This window comes from Phocoena phocoena, chromosome X, assembly GCF_963924675.1.
Source record: "Phocoena phocoena chromosome X, mPhoPho1.1, whole genome shotgun sequence".
NCBI lineage: Eukaryota > Metazoa > Chordata > Mammalia > Artiodactyla > Phocoenidae > Phocoena > Phocoena phocoena.
Window position 1 is genome coordinate 11663245 of NC_089240.1, and position 20134 is coordinate 11683378.

A 20134-nucleotide genomic window follows, 5' to 3' on the forward strand; every position below is an offset into this window, starting at 1 on the left:
AATAAACAAGTAGCTCCTAATCAAACTTAAAAGTTTTTGTACAGCAAAGGAAATCATGAGCAAAATGAAAAGACAACCTATGGAATGGGAGAAAATATTTGCAAATGATATGATCAATAAGGGGTTAATATCCAAAATATATAAACAGCTTATACAACTCAACATCAAAAAAAAAAAACAAACAACTTGGGCTTCCCTGGTGGCACAGTGGTTGAGAGTCCGCCTGCGATGCAGGGGACACGGGTTCGTGCCCCGGTCCGGGAAGATCTCACATGCCACGGAGGTGCTGGGCCCGTGAGCCATGGCCACTGAGCCTGCGCGTCCGGAGCCTGTGCTCCGCAACAGGAGAGGCCACAACAGTGAGAGGCCCGCGTAGCACAAAAAAAACCCCCAAAAAACAAAAAATAAAACAACTTGATTAAAAAAGTGGGCAGAAAACCCGAACACACATTTCTCCAAAGAGGACATGCAGATGGCCAACAGGCACATGACAAGATGTTCAACATCGCTAATCATCAGGGAATTGCAAATCAAAACAACAGTAAGATATCACCTCACACCTGTCAGTATGGCAACCATCAGAAAGAACACAAATAACAAATGTTGGCGAGGATGTGGAGAAAAGGGGTACAGCCACTAGGGAAAACAGTATGGAGGTTTCTAAAAAAACTAAAAATAGAACTACCATATGACCCAGCAATTCCACTCCTGGGTATATATCTGAAAAAAACAAAAACACTAATTCGAAAAGATACATGCACCCCAGTGTTCATAGCAGCATTATTTAGAATTGCCAAGATATGGAAGCAACCTAAGTGTCCATCAATAGATGTATGGATAAAGAAGATGTAGTGTGTATACAGACACACACACACACACACACACACACACACACACACAAAATGGAATGCTACTCAGCATAAAAAAGAACTAAATTTTGCCATGTGCAACTAAGCCAGACAGAGAAAGACAAATACTGTACGATATCACTTATGTGTGGAATCTAAAAAATACAACAAACTAGTGACTATAACAATAAAGAAAAGAGGGAAGAGATATGGGAACATATGTATATGTATAACTGATTCACTTTGTTATAAAGCAGAAACTAACACACCACTGTAAAGCAATTATACGCCAATAAAGATGTAAAAAAAAAAAAAAAAGACTCACAGATATAGAGAACAAACTAGTGGTTACCAGTGGGGCAAGGGAAGAAGGGAGGGGCAATTTAGGGGTAGGGGATTAAGAGGTAAAAACTATTATGTATAAAATAAGCTACAAGGGGAATACAGCCAACATTTTAAAATAACTACAAATGGAGTACAACCTTTAAAAATTGTGAATCACTATATTATACACCTGTAACTTGTATAATATTGTATACTTCAATAAAAAAAAGAAGAAACTTGTTTCTGCATCAGTTAGGATCAAAAGCTGAATGGAAATTACAAATTGGTTTTTGAAGGACCCAAAGCCAGATATAGTTTATTTCTCATCCAAGTTTTGGAATTATCTTAATGAGTTTTTAAATGGTAAGAAAAAATAGAAGGAAATGAGCAGTTTCAAGAGTAGCACCCACTGTTTTACCTCAAAGTTTTTTCTTTCTTTTTTTTCACGAAGGCAGTTCTTGTAGTCACCTTTGGAGCTGGTCTCAGGGATGAGGCTACTTGAGCAGGTGGGCTATACTGAGAGAAATGGAACAAGGGCCTGGGGCAGGGGGGCATGTAACTTTCACTGCTCTGCCCAGAATCTGCAAAGTGGGATGGAAAACGCTTAAGCACTTTCTTAAGGAAAGCCTAGAAAATAACCCTTGATGAAGGGAAATGACGTTATTCTGCTGCTCACACCATAAGGAGCCTGGTTTCCCCACAAGTTTTCACGGTGTCTCTGTCTCTCCCTCTCTCTCAGGTCTCCTACGTAAAAGCGATTGACATCTGGATGGCAGTGTGCCTTCTGTTTGTGTTTGCAGCCTTACTGGAATATGCAGCAGTGAACTTTGTCTCCAGGCAGCACAAGGAGTTTCTGCGGCTCCGGAGAAGGCAGAAGAGGCAGAATAAGGTACAGTTGACCCTGAGTGCACACAAAGTCAGGTAGAGCTCGAGGTGGTTATCCAGGCAATGTAATTTAGAAAATAGAACAATACATAGTGAGCAAGAAGCTGAAGGTAATTTTTGTCCTGATTCAGCCTTCTATACTGAATTACTGCTCAGGTAAGTCCTTTAAAATTGGGACAGAGTTGTCACATTTAGCAAATAAAATTCATCAAGAGATGAATGGATAAAACAGATGTGGTGTATACACACACACACACACACACACACACACACACACACACACAATGGAATATTACTCAGCCATAAAAAAGAATGGAATAATGCCATTTGGAACAGCATGGATGGACCTAGAGATGATCATACTAAGTGAAATAAGTGAGACAGAGAAAGACCAATATCATATGATATCACTTATATGTGGAATCTAAAAAAAATGATTCAAATGAACTTATTTACAAAACAGAAATAGACTCACAGACATAGAAAACAAACTTATGGTTACCAAAGGGGAAAGGGGGAAGAGGGATAAACCAGGAGTTTGGGATTAACACATACACGCTACTATATATAAAATAGATAACCAACAAGGACCTACTGTATAGCACAGGGAACTATACTCAATATCTTGTAATAACCTATAAGGGAAAAGAATGCGAAAAAGAATACATACACACACACATACATATATATAACTGAATCACTTGGCTATACACCTGAAACTAACACAACATTGTAAATTTACTATACTTCAATTTAAAAAATATATAGGGCACACAGTTAAGCCTGAATTTCAGATAAATAATAAATATTTAGTATAAGTACATCCGAGATGTTACATGGAACAGAGTTATATTAATAAATTATTTGTTGTTTATCTGAAATTCAAATGTAACTGGGAGCCCTGTGTTTCATCTAGCAACTGTAGTTGGAGATATATATTCCATATGACAAAATTACTTTAAAATCCTGTTGTTTTGAACATTGATAATTTGTGTGTGCGTCTTTGTTCACAAAACTGCTTTTTTATGAATTGCTCGGCTTTATGTAAATAAGGTCCCTACTCATGTTGATTTCAACCTGAAATATCCAATTAGACTGATCTCATTGTCTCAACTTTAATTTTAATGCAGAAACCCCAAACTTACATTATCTAGAAGTTTGAGGTTGGAAATACATGGCTCGAAATCTCCAGTTCAGTGGTTCCCAAACTCGCCTGCACATTAGAATAGATTGGAGATCTTTCAAAAATCCCAAACCTTGGCCATACCCCATACCCATTAATCCCAGTCTCGGAATGGGGCACAGGTGTATCTTCTGAAGTTCCCCAGGCAATGCCAGTGTGCAGACACATTTGGGAAGCAGTGCCCTGGTTTATAATTTAATTTCGTATAGGACTCCAGAAGCCTTGCACTTGCTTTCAGTTTCAGATTCTGGGAGAGGAATATGCTCTTTGATACGGAGAACTCCAGTGCCTGTAACAATAATACTAGCGAACTGAAGTTAAAATTTTACATACAAGAGATGAGAGAGAGTTTTCAAAATCTGTTCCCCTTAAAAAATGATACATTAAACCTGCTGGGAGCCTAGAAGATAGCATGGAAGATAATGTGGGATCATGGGAGGAACCTTTTTTCAAAATGGAAAATAAAAGAACATGTTTGACAACAGGAATACTGTAGCAAAAAGGGAGAAATCAACAATGCAGTGAAAGGACACCATAATTTCTAGGAAAAACAAAAAACCTTTAGAAGATGAGAAAGGGAGAAATCCAGAACCAAGGGTCAGGGGTGGCCTTACACGGGGACAGATATTTCAGCCATTTTAATAATGACTTAAATTAGTGTCAGTTCATTGATGAGGATACCAAAGCACAGTTAAATAATTTGCCCATGCTCATGCGCCACGAAGTAGCACAGCAAGATCTGAGGTGTGATGCTGTGTCTCCAGAGCCCATGTGCTACACCACTGTACCGACAAAATGGGAGAATGACACTGGTAGCTGGATGATGGTACGACGTAGGAGCTCCTAATTGCTCCTATCATTTCCAAGGATTATGAGGCAGGTTACCAGCTGAAAATGGGATGGAAAGGAGGAATGTAGAAGGTTTAAGGAGGAAAGATATAGTATTAAATAGTAGTTTGGGAGAATAAAAAAGCCATTGCTCCAAGGAGAGAGATGGGGTCAGAATGCTGAGGCAGAGGTAGTGGGAGAGCCCATCTGAGGTGTGTGGTTATGAATTTAAAGTTTACGATTAAATTTAAAACTTTAATTAAAACAATCAGCAGGTGCCCCTTTGCACTCAAAGCTCTTACTGTCATTGACAATTGACTTTTGAAAAAAAAAAAAGGAGGGGGAGGCATTTCCAATTATTTGTCCCTTAGGAAATGGCATCTTTCCAAAGTAGCACTTTCCAATTTTTTTGAGTCTGAATTATGTTTAGAAAAAATGGTAACGAGAGCTCACACTGATTGAGGGGTTACTATAAACCATACTTTCCATACAAGAATTGATTTAGTCCCCACAACTGTGAGTACTGTGATCACACAGCCCAGTTTACTGCAGAAATCCTGTTCCTGCCTATTTTCCTGATGCCCTGTGTAATTTAGCATTTGTCTTCGATTATTCACTTTAAACCAAAACACTTATTAATAGTTGCATTAAAATAAACTCAGATGGGTTTGGTGGACCTCCACTCTATACATCTGCTTTCTGTCACGGTGTGATCTTCTGGGTTGGGGGTACACAGGTGCAGTACACAAGTTCTCACTTTAACATGTGTTGAAATCTAAAAAATAACCATCCCCATCCCTGGCCTCTGTTCTTGACCCTTTCCAGAAGCAATGTCATAACTAACACTCTTTCCAGGATAGCTGGAAGGGAGCTTGCTGATAAAATGAAGTGCACTCAGACACAAGAGACTAGGGATAAATCTATCTTTCTTTCTTTTGGTCTGTCAGTGATGAGATACTGCTGTCCTGCTGGCCATTTGGGGCACCAGCCTTGGCCCATGACATGGCATACAAAACCTAGAAAGCCACTAGGCCACCCTTTGGTGGGGTCAGTGGAAAACATGAGAAAATCCTAAGTTCAGTGAACATGAGACCAACAAAATAGAGGCTGAGCAGTCTTGCTGTGGGCATCTAAATGCTCATGATTGAATGGCTTTGTCATTTCTTGATGATTTAAATCTGTAATTGTCTTACTGTTTGATAATTACTGTAAAATAAAAAAGCATCAACATTATAGAGTTGGATCGTCCAAGCCACTTTCCACTATCAAAACTGTCCTTGTTGGGATCAATTAAGTGGTCATCCTGCCAATAATGAAGGCAGTGTTCTTATCTCCACTGTACAGATGAGGAGAGGAAAGCCCTGAGAGGTGAGGTAAAACGCCCAAAGCCACACACGCAGGCAGCCTGGCTCCAGCGCCCCGGGCCTCAGCTGCTGCTCTGCAGAGTTCACATCATTTTACATCTTACATTCTGATCCAGTATCTCTCTCCCACCCACACACTTGAAACAAACACCTCTAATGCACCCTAATATTTTCTATTCAGTTTTTTTAAGGCTGGTCCGTCAGGGATGAGATTAGGGTGAGGCAAGTGAGATTAGTCACACAAGTACAGGGTCAGATCTTGTATTTATTTAAATTTGGTAGTTATTCCCCATGGCTTTTTGCATTAATAAGGAATTTTTCAAATACTGCATTAAAATATTGACCTGAAGTACTGGGGTTTTGGCACCCCCTTACATTTTGCACCTGAGACCTTACCTTGCCCTAGCTCCAGCCCAGCTGGTCTTGAACCATTAGACTTTCACAGACCCTAATAGGTTGTGGCCTGAGTTTAAAAACAAAAACAAGGCCACCATGTTAAAATGCTCAATATTCCCAATAAAAAAAGTCATCTCTTTAATTTCCCATTAGGAAACTGACCTCCCCAACACAATCCAGCCTGATTCTTTAGACGGTATAAGAAAATCCCAGAGCAGATTACTTCCCAAAGTGACACTGGCATGATGATTTGTTCAAGGAAGATGTTTACTGAGAGAGCCCTGAGATTACATTTACTTACATGGGAAGAGTGCCTGGTGTTTATTGAACCATCAAGTTATGAAACAGGGTCACTTTCAAGGAGGGGACCAGGCAATTTGCAACTAGGTGTATCTGCTTTACCTTTTCTACATCTCAAAAAGCAGCCAATTTTATCAAAGCAGAGTTTCTCAACAACAATCAAGCTGAGATCTTCACTGACAGAACTTGTAAATCCCTATGGTTGGGCCAACCGCAGCCTGTTAGAAGTTGATGTGCCCCAGGTCTAAGTAGTAAAATCCTATTTTTATGTTACGCCCTCAGCTCCAGTAACTTTTCACACCGTGTGATGGTTTAACAACTTCCCCATAAGAACTTTAAAGCCTCACCTGCGCTTCTCTCGCCCTGTCTTTTTATATCTGGCCACACCACTCCTGACTTTGGCATTGTGCCTGATTTCAGGTTTCCAGTTACCCATAGAGCTCTGACTTCTTTATTTTCAGTGACTAAACAGAAATTGTAGCTGCTTGAGAACATGGCTGTGGCGTCTAGGCCACCTGAGGATGAGCTGCCTTTTAAAGGGAATGTTGGGAACACACTGTTTAGACTTCAACCTCCCAGGAAGAAAAGACGGGGCCTCAACCTAATTAGACAACAGGGTGAGAATGTGAGGCCCTGACCAAAATGTCTCACGTGACAGTAACTTGGAAAAGTACTCATTTTTTTTGCAATTTTCCCTTTCCCTCCCTTCATTTCCCTGTCCTTTAATTCTTAGCTAGATTGCCAATTTCCCGAAAGATAACTTCCTAGTAATCTGAAATATATATACATATAACTGAATCACTTTGCTGTACATCTGAAAGTAACACAAAATTGTAAATCAACTATACTTCAATTTAAAAATAAGAATTTCCTGATCCTACCGGGTGGAAATGATACCACTCTTTCAAGCACGCATAGTATGTAATTTGTTCCTTTCATAAGGTGTCACTTTCTACCCATTTGTTGTACGCTTTACAGAAGAATATAAAATTGAAATGTATTGGGGGGGTTTATTTAGGACACTCTACCTAGAAATACTTGAATCCTGCTCTTAACCAATCATCTTCCCTTTGGAGGGGAACTGGACCCCTCCAATTCCCCTCCATTGGACCTATTGGAGGGGAATAAACCTACAAGAACAGTAGCTATTTTATCGTTATCCAGGCTTTAGCCTCAAATCCCAGTGCACTGCCCCAGGAGGGGAACAACTTAGAAGCCCTGTCCCTCCACTCGGGAGGTCCAGAGCCCTGCACTATTTCCTCCTCAATGTTCCAAGGCCCTTAGATCTTCCCATTCCAGTGGGGCGGAAGCCCCACTGGTGAAGGCCAGAAGACAAGGACCCAGAGCAAATGGTCACCTGGGAGTGGCTTTTTCACACCCATGGGGTCCTGGAAAGTCCCCAGTCAGACCAACACTCCTTCCCCTTAAGGACCAAAGTCTCCTTCCTCTCTTTCTGGAGACACCCCTTCAAACACTTAAGGATGGTGAGCCGGCAGGTCTTCTCAAAGTTTCTGAGCTAAACTGACCTAGTCTTTCCTATGATACAGCTTCCAGCCTCTTAGCACACTGGTCACCCTTTCTCTAGTTCGCTAGTGACATCTTGAAGTATGAGTCAAAGAATGGGATAGTGCAGGCATGATCAGCACGTAATACAGAAAAGCAGGAATATCCCCTCTCTTTATCTGCACTTTTGTTTTGTTTTGGTTTTGTTTTTGTTTTTGCGGTATGCAGCCCTCTCACTGCTGTGGCCTCTCCCGTTGCGGAGCACAGGCTCCGGACGTGCAGGCTCAGCGGCCACGGCTCACGGGCCCAGCCGCTCCGCGGCACGTGGGATCTTCCCGGACCGGGGCACGAACCCGCATTCCCTGCGTCGGCAGGCGGACTCTCAACCACTGTGCCACCAGGGAAGCCCTATCTGCACTTTTTAATAGAGCATTAAATTACAGTAGTGCTTTTCAGTAGTCATATTCCACGATTGGCTCATTTTGACGTTGCTAATGCTTGTTCATTTCCCAAGTCTTTTTTTTCCTATTAATACAAATAGCTGTCAAGTTATCTGCTCTTGATTATGTGCTTCATTTTTTTCAAACCTAAAGAAAGGACTTTATATTTATTGCTATAACTGTTCACCTCGTTGGATTTGGCCCATTTTTTAGAATGTAATAATCTTCTTGATAGTGATTTACTCATATGGAAAATTAGCTACTACTTCTAGCTTTTTAACACTGACAAATAGGTGTCAATGCCCTTCAAGCAAAGGCCACCAGGAACAAGCTGGTAGTTAAGTTGGGTTTACTATACTCTTTGCAGTGAGGGGGAACATAGAGAGGGCTCTAAACTGGGCGATTTGGGAGGAAAGACTACGGAAGCAGAGGTTTGCTCTAGACTGGATGCTGTCAGAAAGCAAGGGCAATTCAGTGATTAGGTATCTCAATAAATCTTATTTATAGGAGGGCAGACTAGAGTGAAAATAAAACTATATTTGGTAAAGAAGCAGCAGTCACTCATTTTAACTGAAAGAAAGATGTTTAGTATTTTCTGGGTGTCACAGTGACCTTGTTTTCATCTGTGCTTAGATAACATTATGAAGTGGCCTTGTTTTGTCTCACTCTGTCATGGTCTCAGAGTAACCCTGAGCTTGGTATTCTGTGAGATTACTACAACTGGCAACATTCAAATGGAGGCTCTGTAATTTACCAGCTCTGTGGCCCTGGCAGGTTACTTAAAAAAAAAAGAAAAGGGGCTTCCCTGGTGGCGCAGTGGTTCAGAGTCCGCCTGCCGATGCAGGGGACGTGGGTTCGTGCCCCGGTCTGGGAAGATCCCACATGCCGCGGAGCGGCTGGGCCCGTGAGCCGTGGCCGCTGAGCCTGTACGTCCGGAGCCTGTGCTCCGCAACAGGAGAGGCCACAACAGTGAGAGGCCCGCGTACCAAAAAAAAAAAAAAAAAAAAAAAAGAGAAAACTACCTGTGCCTCAGTTTTCTCATCTGTAAATAGAGTTAATATGCATTCACCTCATAGGACTGTGGTGAGAATAAAATGACTTCCCATGGGTAAAGCTCCTAAAATAGGCCCTGGTATGTGCTAAGTTCTACATTTAGTGATTGCTTGTTTCAGTATCCACTTTCTGCACCACAAAGGTATGTGGTAGACTCAGAGCCATAAGGGTTTTGCTCAATGTATGGGCGAACACAGCCTACGGATTAAAGTCAACTATCTTAGAATACAGCAACAGGCCGCCGACCTGCTCCCCCCATTTTCACTCCTCGTCTCTCTTCCACAAAGGGAAATTAGACTCTGCACAGCAAGATGTCAGCCAGGTACAGCTATTTTCATAGTCATAGGGTTGAAATACTGCATTCGTGCTCTTACTCTACAGTGTCCAAACAAGAGAAGTAGAACTTTTCTCAAAGTTACAGAGCCCACTAAGACCCTGCCAACCCAATTAGAATGTAAACGGACTTTGAAAGAAGGCTGTTGAAAGGCAGATGTCACTACCACTAAGCCTAACCGACCAAACAAACCTAAGCAAACAGGGGACCCACTGAACTATATTCAGAGTAAGGTCAACCTTTGATAATCTTGCTTTTTAAGGTCTCTCACCTTTTACTTCCTCTCCAAAGGATTAGAGCAGTGGTTCTCAACCTGGGCTATTAGGCCCTCCCCCCACGAGGCACACCTGACAATGTCTGGAGATACGTTTGGTTGTTACAGCCAAGGGAGGGATGCTACTAGCCCCTAGTGGGTAGAGGCCAGGGATGCTGCTAGATATCCTACAGTGCACAGGACAGCGCCCACGACAAAGGATTATCCAGCCCTAAATGTTGCCAGTTCCACGGTGGAGAAAACCTTGGTTTAGAACATTGGTAGGTTACACTTCTCAGTACGAAACATTCTACGTTATTTTCTGTTTCTTGTATGTAAATCGTGCCACCCTTGCAAACACCCGCCCACCAAGGCAGGAGAGCACTTCCGGTTCTGCTAACATCAGTCAGAGTCAATTCCTGCTTGATTCACATACACGTGGGGCCCATTGGGCGATGGCCAGTTGTCTTTCCCTTACATTAGAAAAAGGCAAATTCTATTCAGCAGCCTACCTTCTAAAAATTGATTTATTTACTCAAATGCACACTCAACCGAGTAGGAAGGACAACTGCATCTGATTGGCTTCATTCATTAAGACACAGTTCACGTGGATGCCTCCTACCCCCAAAAAAGATCTCTGATGCTATGCATAGCTTCATGCATGAAGTAAGGCAGGGTCACATCTGGAAAATACTAGGTTCAGACTCTGAATTAACATCCTGATTCTGAGAGATGAAGATGCTTGTATGTGGGCAGGGAAAAAAATTAAGCTCTTTATCACACCTATTTAGGGAATGCTCATTGATGCGAAGAGTCATAATGTAAACTTATTTTTAGGATTAACACGTGAACATGTGTGGTTCGATAGGCGCACACATCCACGTTTGGTGTTAAAGAGAAAGGGAAGGCAGTAGGACAGCATCAAACAAGCAACAAAGAGTTTTATTCATTCTAGAGAAAACCCAGTGGGGAACTCTTAAAGTGGGTTTGTTCCTCAGATTGGGAGAATGCCTAGGAATCCTCATTCCGCAGACCAGCACAGGAGTTGAGAATAACCACCAGCAAGTGCATTTGTCCGGTTGCAGACTGCAGTGAACAGTTCACAGGCGGTGCTGGTGTATGGACTGCATCTTGACCATCCTGCTCTAGATCAGCACTTCTCCAACTCTGGTGCACGTGAGCATCACCTGAAGCCTAGGCAACACACAGAACTCTGGGCTCCAGCCCAAGAGGCGCTGACTCAGTAGGTCAGAGCCTGGGACTTTTGCAGCATTTACGGGCCAGGTGATGCTGATGCTGCTGGTCCAGAGACCCACACTTTGAGTAGTGAGGCTCCAGAGAACTCTGTAAAACGGCTTTCGGTAAGAAAATGCCGTGATTACCTCATACCTTTGCTACTAACATGTCCACAGTCAGGTCAAGGACATTAACCTCAGAGATTCCACGTTGGGAAACTAGCCACTGAAAGATTAACAAACAGAAAATACTTTATGAAGGTATTTTTAGATTGAAGATCCCTACAGGTCTCCTTTTTCCTTGTCCTTGGAAGGAAGCTTTCTCTTTTCCTTTCAAGAAGAACACAGTGCAACAGTGTATGTTCTCTCTTGTCATTTAGCATTTTTTCCATATTCTGCCACATGTTTGCACAAAGTACTTAAAGAGGATTTCATACATCATTAAATAAGGTAACAACTGCTTCCTTAGCAAGCAGGATGTTGAAGAGGTTGTAGATGCTTCTCCTGGGAGGCAGGAGGCATGTTTGGTTTTTGTCTTAAAGGTTGAGGGGTTCAGATGAGGCTTTCACAGACCTGTGTGGATTAGGAGTTTGAACTTAACTGCGAAAGCCAGGAAGAAAAAAGAAATGTCACTGTACTTTGTAATTCCCCTATACCACCAAGGTACAGAGCTGATACTTGTCAGGGGTATAGAGGCCTCAAATATTTTTCAGTTGTTGCTTCTTCCATTTTGTTAGGTATTGTGACAGACTGTTCTTTTAGGGCATCCAGTATGGGATTCCCTTTTGCAAGATGCAAAGTGACTTGCAGAAGCAGCCTTGCAAATTAAATGCCTGTCTTTGTAGTGTCTCCCTCCGATTCCTTCTTTCATCTCGGGCTATTTCCCATTATCTCTATTTTCTTTACTACCTTCCTTCCTACTAGGTCATATTTTTCTGACTCTGATTTTGTTCTCTTCAAAATTTTCACTTTCCCTTACCTTCAGACTGTTTTACTGATTCATTCACTCATAGATTCAGTGTAGATGTATTGCACACTTTCTACAAGCCATCCACAAAGTCTGTCCTTGGGATGCTCACAGGCCAGGGAGAGACAGAAAACGTGTCGGCTTATTAGTCTATGCACATACGATATATTGTGATACAGACTCTACGGTAAACGCTGTGGACGCCCCACCCATATCCCCACAGCACTCTCTGCTTCTAAACACAGCGGTGGCTTCCTACTACAAGTTCTGCTCTGCCTTGGTGTGAGGAGGAGGGTGTCTTAGGCCCCAGAAGCATGCTCCAGTTTTGCAGGGCAAGCTGGCAACACTGAGGGCTTACTCCAGGAACAGCCCTCCATCAGTAACCGCTGGGGGCGAGGGTTAAATATCCCAACTTCCTTGTCCCTCGGAGGTATGTTCTACACTGGCTCCCAGGGGTTCCAAGTGGCCCTGAGCCCCAGTTGCCCACACTGTAACCTTTGTACCAATGCACCTTTGACATTGTTTCTTTCCCCACCTCACTTTCCCACTCCTCTACTGGTGCCTCCTGAGATCGCCTCCCGAGATGACCTCCCATATAAACTATCTGTACTCATATCTTTGTCTCAGGGCCTTCTAGAAAAAGCCAACTAAGACAGTACCAAGCCAACACGTGTGCTCCCTCAGGGTTGAGTAACAAGACAGGAAGCTGGAGAGGTGAACAGGTGCTAGGCAAGGAAAGGCTCCACACCATGCTAAGAGGGATGAACTTCCTCCTCAGGGCAATGGGGAGACACTAAGTTTTTAAGTAGGGAGGAGATGCCATGGTGAAATTTTCATTATGAAAAAAAAGTCCAGTTGGGCACTACGGAAAATGCTTCAAACAGAGCAGGACAGGAGGCAAGAGGAAGAGGAGAAGGTTCTTGTTTTAATCAATACCAGAGATAATGAGGGACTGAAAGGTAACAAGAAATTAAATAATTTCTAAAAAATTAAGAAGGCAAAATCACCCACTCTTCTCACTTTTATTCAAGATAGTCCTAGCCACAGAAATTAGGCAAGAAAAAGAAATAAAAGGCATCTAAATTGGAAAGGAAGAAGTAAAACTGTCACTTTTTAGAAAACCGTAAAGATTCCACCAAAAACCTGTTAGAACTAGTAAATGAATTCAGTACAGTCACAGAATACAAAAATCAATATACAAAAATCTGTGGCATTTCTATACACTAATAACAAACTATCAGAAATAAATTAAGAAAACTATCCCATTTACAGTTGCATTAAAAAGAATAAAATACCTAGAAATAAATTTAACCAAAGAGGGAAAAGACCTGGGCACTGAAAACTTTAAGACACTAATGAAAGAAATCAAAGACACAAATGGAAAGATATTCCATGCTCATGGATTGGGAGAATAGTTAAAATGTCCATCCTACCCAAAGCAATCTACAGATTGCAATCCCAATCAAAATTCCACCGGCATATTTCACAAAACTAGAACAAATAATTCTAAAATTTGTATGGAACCACAAAATATCCCAAAGAGCCAAAACAATCTTGAGAAAGAAGAACAAGATTCTGGTTCTGGTGGCGCAGTGGTTGAGAGTCCGCCTGCCGATGCAGGGGACACGGGTTCGTGCCCCGGTCCGGGAAGATCCCACATGCCGCGGAGCAGCTGGGCCCGTGAGCCATGGCCACTGAGCCTGCGCGTCTGGAGCCTGTGCTCCGCAACGGGAGAGGCCACAACAGTGAGAGGCCCACATACCGGAAAAAAAAAAAAAAAAAAGAACAAAGCTGCAGGCATCACATGCTATGATTTGAAACTAAACGACAAAGCTATAGTAATCAAAACAGTATGGTACTGGCACAAAAACAGATCAATGGAACACAAAGGGCACCCCAAAATAAACCCACACATATATGGACAATTAACTAACAAAGGAGCAAAGAACATCCAAGGGAGGACACTCTCTTCAATAAATGGTGTTAGGGAAACTGGACAGCCACACACAAAAGAATGAAACTGGACCACTATCTTATACTATACACAAAAATTAACTCAAAATGGATTAAACACTTCAATGTAACACCTGAATCCATAAAATTCCTGGAAGAAATCATAGGCAGTTAGCTCCTTGACATCAGTCTTACTGAGTTTTTTTTGGTGGATCCGAATCCAAAGGCAAGGGAAACAAAAACAAATGAGACTACATCAAATTTGAAAGCTTCTACACAGCAAAGACAACTATCATCAAAACAAAAAGGCGACCTGTGCAATGGGAGATAGGATATTTGCAAACAATATGTCTGATAAGGGGTTAATATCTAAAATACATTAAAAAACAACCTAATTAAAAAATGGGCAGAGACTCTCAATAGACATTTTCCCAAAGAAGATATACAGATGGCAAACAGGCACATGAAAAGATGTTCAACATCACTAATTATTAGGGAAATGCAAATCAAAATCACAATGAGATATTGCCTCACACCTGTTAGAATGGCTATTACTGAAAAGAAAAGAAATCGCAAATGTTGGAGAGGATGCAAAGAAAAAGGAACCCTTGTACACTGTTAGTGGGAGTGTAAACTAGTGTAGCCACTATGGGAAACAGTATGGAGACTCCTCAAAAAATTAAGAATAGAACTACCATATGACCCAACTATTCCACTTCTGGATGTTTGTCCAAAGAAAATGAAAACACTACTTCAAAAAGATATGTACACCCCTATGTTCACTGCAGGTCACATGCCTGTGAAGAGTAAGGCTTTTGCCAGACAGAATGGATAAACAGACAAAAGTATGACTCATGTGATGGTCCAAGGAGAGGGGTAGAGAAATGGATATAATGTCAAGAGGAGAAGAAGGAGAATGAAAAGAGAACGAACATTTTCCACGTAGATGAAAATGTGACCAATACAGTAGTTACCCCCCACCCCTTTTTGGCAATAAAAGAGTTACCCCAGGTCCTTAACATCAGTGATCCTCTAATTATCAAACTTAGTTGAAGTTCTAGTTTTGCACACAGACTCTTTTAAGAGACTTCTGCTATACAATTTTTCTTAAAGGGAATTCAACATTAAAATAAGAAAACTTGCATCACCTATTCTCCTTTTGGTGCTATGTGTGTTTTGTTTGCTAGGATAGACAGAGTCCCAGACAAATGATTTCAACACAGAGTGTTGTGTACCACATGAGAGGTTTAAGTGTAAGATTTCGTGATGACCAAGGAGAGAGCATCTCCTCCACTTAGTAGCACCAGGGAACTGACTGTTCACCTGGGTCTTGACACAGGAATAAGAACCTGACAGATGAAAAAGGGGTGAGGAGGATGTTCTGGCTGAGGGAACAGTTATGCAAAGGCTCAGAAGCAAGAAACAACAGGGTGCTTTCAGGTCGTCATCAAGAGTTGGGTCTCAAATACCATATGATATCACTTATATGTGGAATCTAAAATATGACACAAACAAACTTATTTACGGAACAGAAACAGACTCACAGACATAGAGAACAGACTGGTGGTTGCCAAGGGGGTGGCGGGGGGGAGGGATGGAGTGGGAATTTGGGATTAGCAGATACAAACTATTACATACAGGATGGATAAACAACCAGGTCCTATTATATAGCACAGGGAACTATATTCAATATCCTGTGATAAACCATAATGGAAAAGAAAATATATGTGTATAACTGAGTCACTCTGCTATACAATAGAAATTAACACAACATTGTAAATCAACCATACTTCAATTTAAAAAAATACTTTCATAAGGATGAAAACAGATAATGAACTTAAAGCAAAAAAAAAAAAAAAAGAGCTGGGTCTGGCCAAGTGTTGGGGACATGGAGGGATGAGGAAGAAAGACTACAGCTGCTCACGAAGTGGGAGCCACCAAAAGGTCTTAAAGATGCTATAATCAGAATGGAACTGTAGGAATGTCGCTCTGTACAGAAATGGAATGGATGGAATGAGGCAGTGTCAGGAAAATGCTGCTGCAGCGTTTCTATAATTAAACACTTTTAATTGTACACTTACCTAAAAGCCCCTCCCCAGAGGCATAGATTATTATGAATACACGTTTACCTTTTTGTAGTTTTGCTGCAACTACCTTTCCAAATCTGACATACATACTGTGACTTTAGCAAAGCTTGCCTTACGTAAGTGTAAATACGAAAATGCCTTTGCGGTTTGAATTATTTGCAGTAACACATGCTTCTCTCTCTTTTTTTAATATTTATTTTATTTAATTATTTATTTCTGGCTGCGTTGGGTCTTCGTTGCTGCGCGCGGGCTTTCTCTAGTTGCGGCGAGCGGGGGCTTCTCATTGCGGTGGCTTCTCTTGTTGCAGAGCACGGGCTCTAGGTGCACGGGCTTCAGTAGCTGTGGCATGTGGGCTCAGTAGTTGTGGCACATGGGCTTAGTTGCTCCGCGGCGTGTGGGATCTTCCTGGACCAGGGCTTGAACCCACGTCCCTTGCACTGGCAGGTGGATTCTTAACCACCGTGCCGCCAGGGAAGCCCTACACACGCTTCTTTTTTTTTTTTTAACGTCTTTATTGGGGTTTAATTGCTTTACAATGGTGTGTTAGTTTCTGCTTTATAACAAAGTGAATCAGTTATACAGATACATATGTTCCCATATCTCTTCCCTCTTGCGTCTCCCTCCCTCCCACCCTCCCTATCCCACCCCTCCAGGCGGTCACAAAGCACTGAGCTGATATCCACGTGCTATGCGGCTGCTTCCCACTAGCTATCTACCTTACGTTTGGTAGTGTATATACGTCCATGCCTCTCTCTCGCTTTGTCACAGCTCACCCTTCCCCCTCCCCATATCCTCAAGTCCGTTCTCCAGTACGTCTGTGTCTTTATTCCTGTCTTACCCCTAGGTTCTTCATGACATTTTTTTTTTCTTAAATTCGATATATATGTGTTAGCATACGGTATTTGTCTTTCTCTTTCTGACTTACTTCACTCTGTATGACAGACTCTAGGTCTATCCACCTCATTACAAATAGCTCAATTTCGTTTCTTTTTATGGCTGAGTAATATTCCATTGTATATATGTGCCACATCTTCTTTATCCATTCATCCGACGATGGGCTCTTAGGTTGTTTCCATCTCCGGACTATTGTAAATAGAGCTGCAATGAACATTTTGGTACATGACTCTTTTTGAATTTTGGTTTTCTCAGGGTATATGCCCAGTAGTGGGATTGCTGGGTCATATGGTAGTTCTATTTGTAGTTTTTTAAGGAACCTCCATACTGTTCTCCATAGTGGCTGAACCAATTCACATTCCCACCAGCAGTGCAAGAGGGTTCCCTTTTCTCCACACCCTCTCCAGCATTTATTGTTTCTAGATTTTTTGATGATGGCCATTCTGACCGGTGTGAGATGATATCTCATTGTAGTTTTGATTTGCATTTCTCTAATGATTAATGATGTTGAGCATTCTTTCATGTGTTTGTTGGCAGCCTGTATATCTTCTTTGGAGAAATGTCTCTTTAGGTTTCCTGCCCATTTTTGGATTGGGTTGTTTGTTTTTTTGTTATTGAGCTGCATGAGCTGCTTGTAAATTTTGGAGATCAATCCTTTGTCAGTTGCTTCATTTGCAAATATTTTCTCCCATTCTGAGGGTTGTCTTTTGGTCTTGTTTATGATTTCCTTTGCTGTGCAAAAGCTATGAAGTTTCATTAGGTCCCATTTGTTTATTTTTGTTTTTATTTCCATTTCTCTGGGAGGTGGGTCAAAAAGGATCTTGCTATGATTTATGTCAGAGTGTTCTGCCTATGTTTTCCTCTAACACATGCTTCTTATCGTTGCTATAATATCACCACAAACTTAGTGGTTTACAACAAGACAAATTTATTATCTTAAGTCTGGAGGTCAGAAGTGCAATACGGGCCTCCCTGGGTGAAAATCAGGTATCGGCAAAGTTGCATAGCTTCTGGAGGCTTGTGGGGTTGTCAGGATTCGGGGGCTGATCAGGGGAAACTGTGCTCGCGAGTGGCAGTACCACAGCACAAGCTGTAGGGATGGGCTTGAGCAGGACTGCACGGGGGGATGGGGGGAGTCCCTCACGGCAGGCACCGGGCCAGGGGCTGACAACGACGAGCTACCGACGAGAAGGGACGAGGAGATCCGAGAGCGGGCCTTATCTGTCTTGGTGGCGGCATTCAGCAGCATGCAGGCAGGGTCCCATTGGAGAGCTCCGAAGGGCAGCAGCGGCTTGGGGTCTTCTAACCACAGACTCTACCTTATCACTGGCCAGCAGACGCCAGGCATAGTTATATGAGGTGTGCGAAGCAGGCAGGCTCTAGGGGACTAACAATCTGCTTGTTTGGGCCATTTAAAAAATTATTCAATGTGTAAAATTTGCATTTGGTGCCAGCAGGCTTTTGAGCTAACAGGTCTCAGCCTACAATGGAGAAATAAACAACCTAGGGGGCCAGTACGCGGTGGCCACCTGCATGTTGTTATGTAACAAAGTTCTAGGGGAGAATCTGATTTCTTGCCTTTTCCAACTTCTAGAGGCCACCGACATTCCCTGACTTACAGCCCCCTCTCTCCATCTTGAAAGCCAGCAACGCTGCATCTCTCTGACCCTCCTTCCACAGGCACGTATCCCTCTGACCACAGCTGGGAAAGATTCTCCACTTGTAAGAGCCTTGTGATTAAATTGGGCTCACCTGGATAATCCAGGGCCCTCTCTTCATCTCTAGGGCCTTAACTCAATCACACGTGCAAACTCTCTTTGCCCTGGAAAGTAACATATTCACAGGTTCCAGGGATAAGGACATGGACATCGTTGGTGGCCATTATTCTGACGACCACACATGGCAGTGGTTTCCTGCGACTGTCTGAGAGCGTCCACAGACCACTCTAGCGCTCTCCATGCATCCTTGAGGCAGGCCAGAAGTGCCAGAGCGGCTCTCAACCAATGAGAGCTGGGGTGTTGGGGGCCAAATACTCAGCTTCCGCAGCCCTTGGTAGGTCCAAGTCTGAGGCTGTGAGAGGTTTGAGCCCCACTTGCCAACACTGGTGATGGCTGATCATTCACACCCCCTCTACTGACTTTCGCCCTTGTCCTGTCCCACTTCCCGCCAATGCTACCTTCCAAATAAACTACTCGCACACAAATACCTTGTCTCAGGGTTGCTTTGGAGAGAACAAAAGCAACGCCTCCTGGGCAGAGGACTGATGACAATCACGGTCCCATTTAATCCCGTCCTCTGCCTCCTCACCAAATACCAAACAGATCCTGGAGAACTTTTGTGCCCAAAGTGTGAAAACAGAGGGCTAAGGGTCTAGAAAGAGCAGCGAGTGGGAAAATAGTGGTTCCTTCAAATTACAGATAAACAACTGCATTCCATCTATTGCAACCTACAGTTGGAAATGCTAAAATATGTTCGTGCTACTGGATTTTCCAAACAACTTGACAGGTTTCATGATACAACTCTATCTCTTTATGTCCCGGAAATCTAAGCCTGTGCCTTCAGCTCTGTTACTGTCTAAGACTGATGGCAGATATCTTAAACCTTCTCCTTTGACTGGATAGCTCTTAATTGCTGTAGAATTCTTCACGATGACGCAAGCTGTAGTTATTTCAACAGAACTGGATTCCCATAAAAAGATCAAACTAAATGAGAGAAGTCTGGTGCCTCTCTGACATTAAATTAAAGAGATGTGGGTTTACTAATCACAGTATTAATTTGTCTTCTCTCAATAGTATTCTTGTTTGTAATAAACTCACTTGAGGACAAAACGCTTAAGTGAAGCTGGAGTTACTTCCCATCTGACTGATGCATGGTCATCAAAAGCAAGGGCAATCATTTACAAAATAAATGATCCTGGCTTTGCGCTGAAGCTGCTGGACAGCCCTAGAATTCATTTGATTAACAAATATTTTTTATAATGCTTGCTTTGTACAGAGTTATGTTTTAGTAACGGGGAGTGAGGCTATGAAAACTGCTTGAAACTGGCTCCATGCAGCTTCAGAGATCAATAAGAAAACAAATTAAATGCAAAAGTTTTCTAATATGGAATAGAGAATGTTAAGGACCATAATGTAGTCGGAGTCGTGGCAATTCCTAGGAAGGGAAAATACTCCCAGCTGGCAAGGAGGGGCTGTTCCCAAGGAGGAAGTGGCACTTGTAAACTTCATTTCGTCTTGGAATGTTAAGTGTAAGGTATTCTCATATCATCGTATTATTGTGAATAAATA

At 42.3% G+C, this 20134-nt stretch overlaps 1 protein-coding gene across 3 annotated transcripts in view; it reads left to right on the top strand.

Annotated features, from left to right (window-relative positions):
• Nucleotides 1–20134, top strand: part of GLRA2 (glycine receptor alpha 2) — a 195797-nt gene that overhangs the window by 157455 nt on the left and 18208 nt on the right. For all 3 annotated transcript variants that reach the window (XM_065900365.1, XM_065900364.1, XM_065900366.1), the window contains exon 8: nt 1912–2061. In XM_065900365.1, the coding sequence (XP_065756437.1) occupies nt 1912–2061 (150 nt within the window). The remainder of the gene's footprint in view (nt 1–1911; nt 2062–20134) is intronic.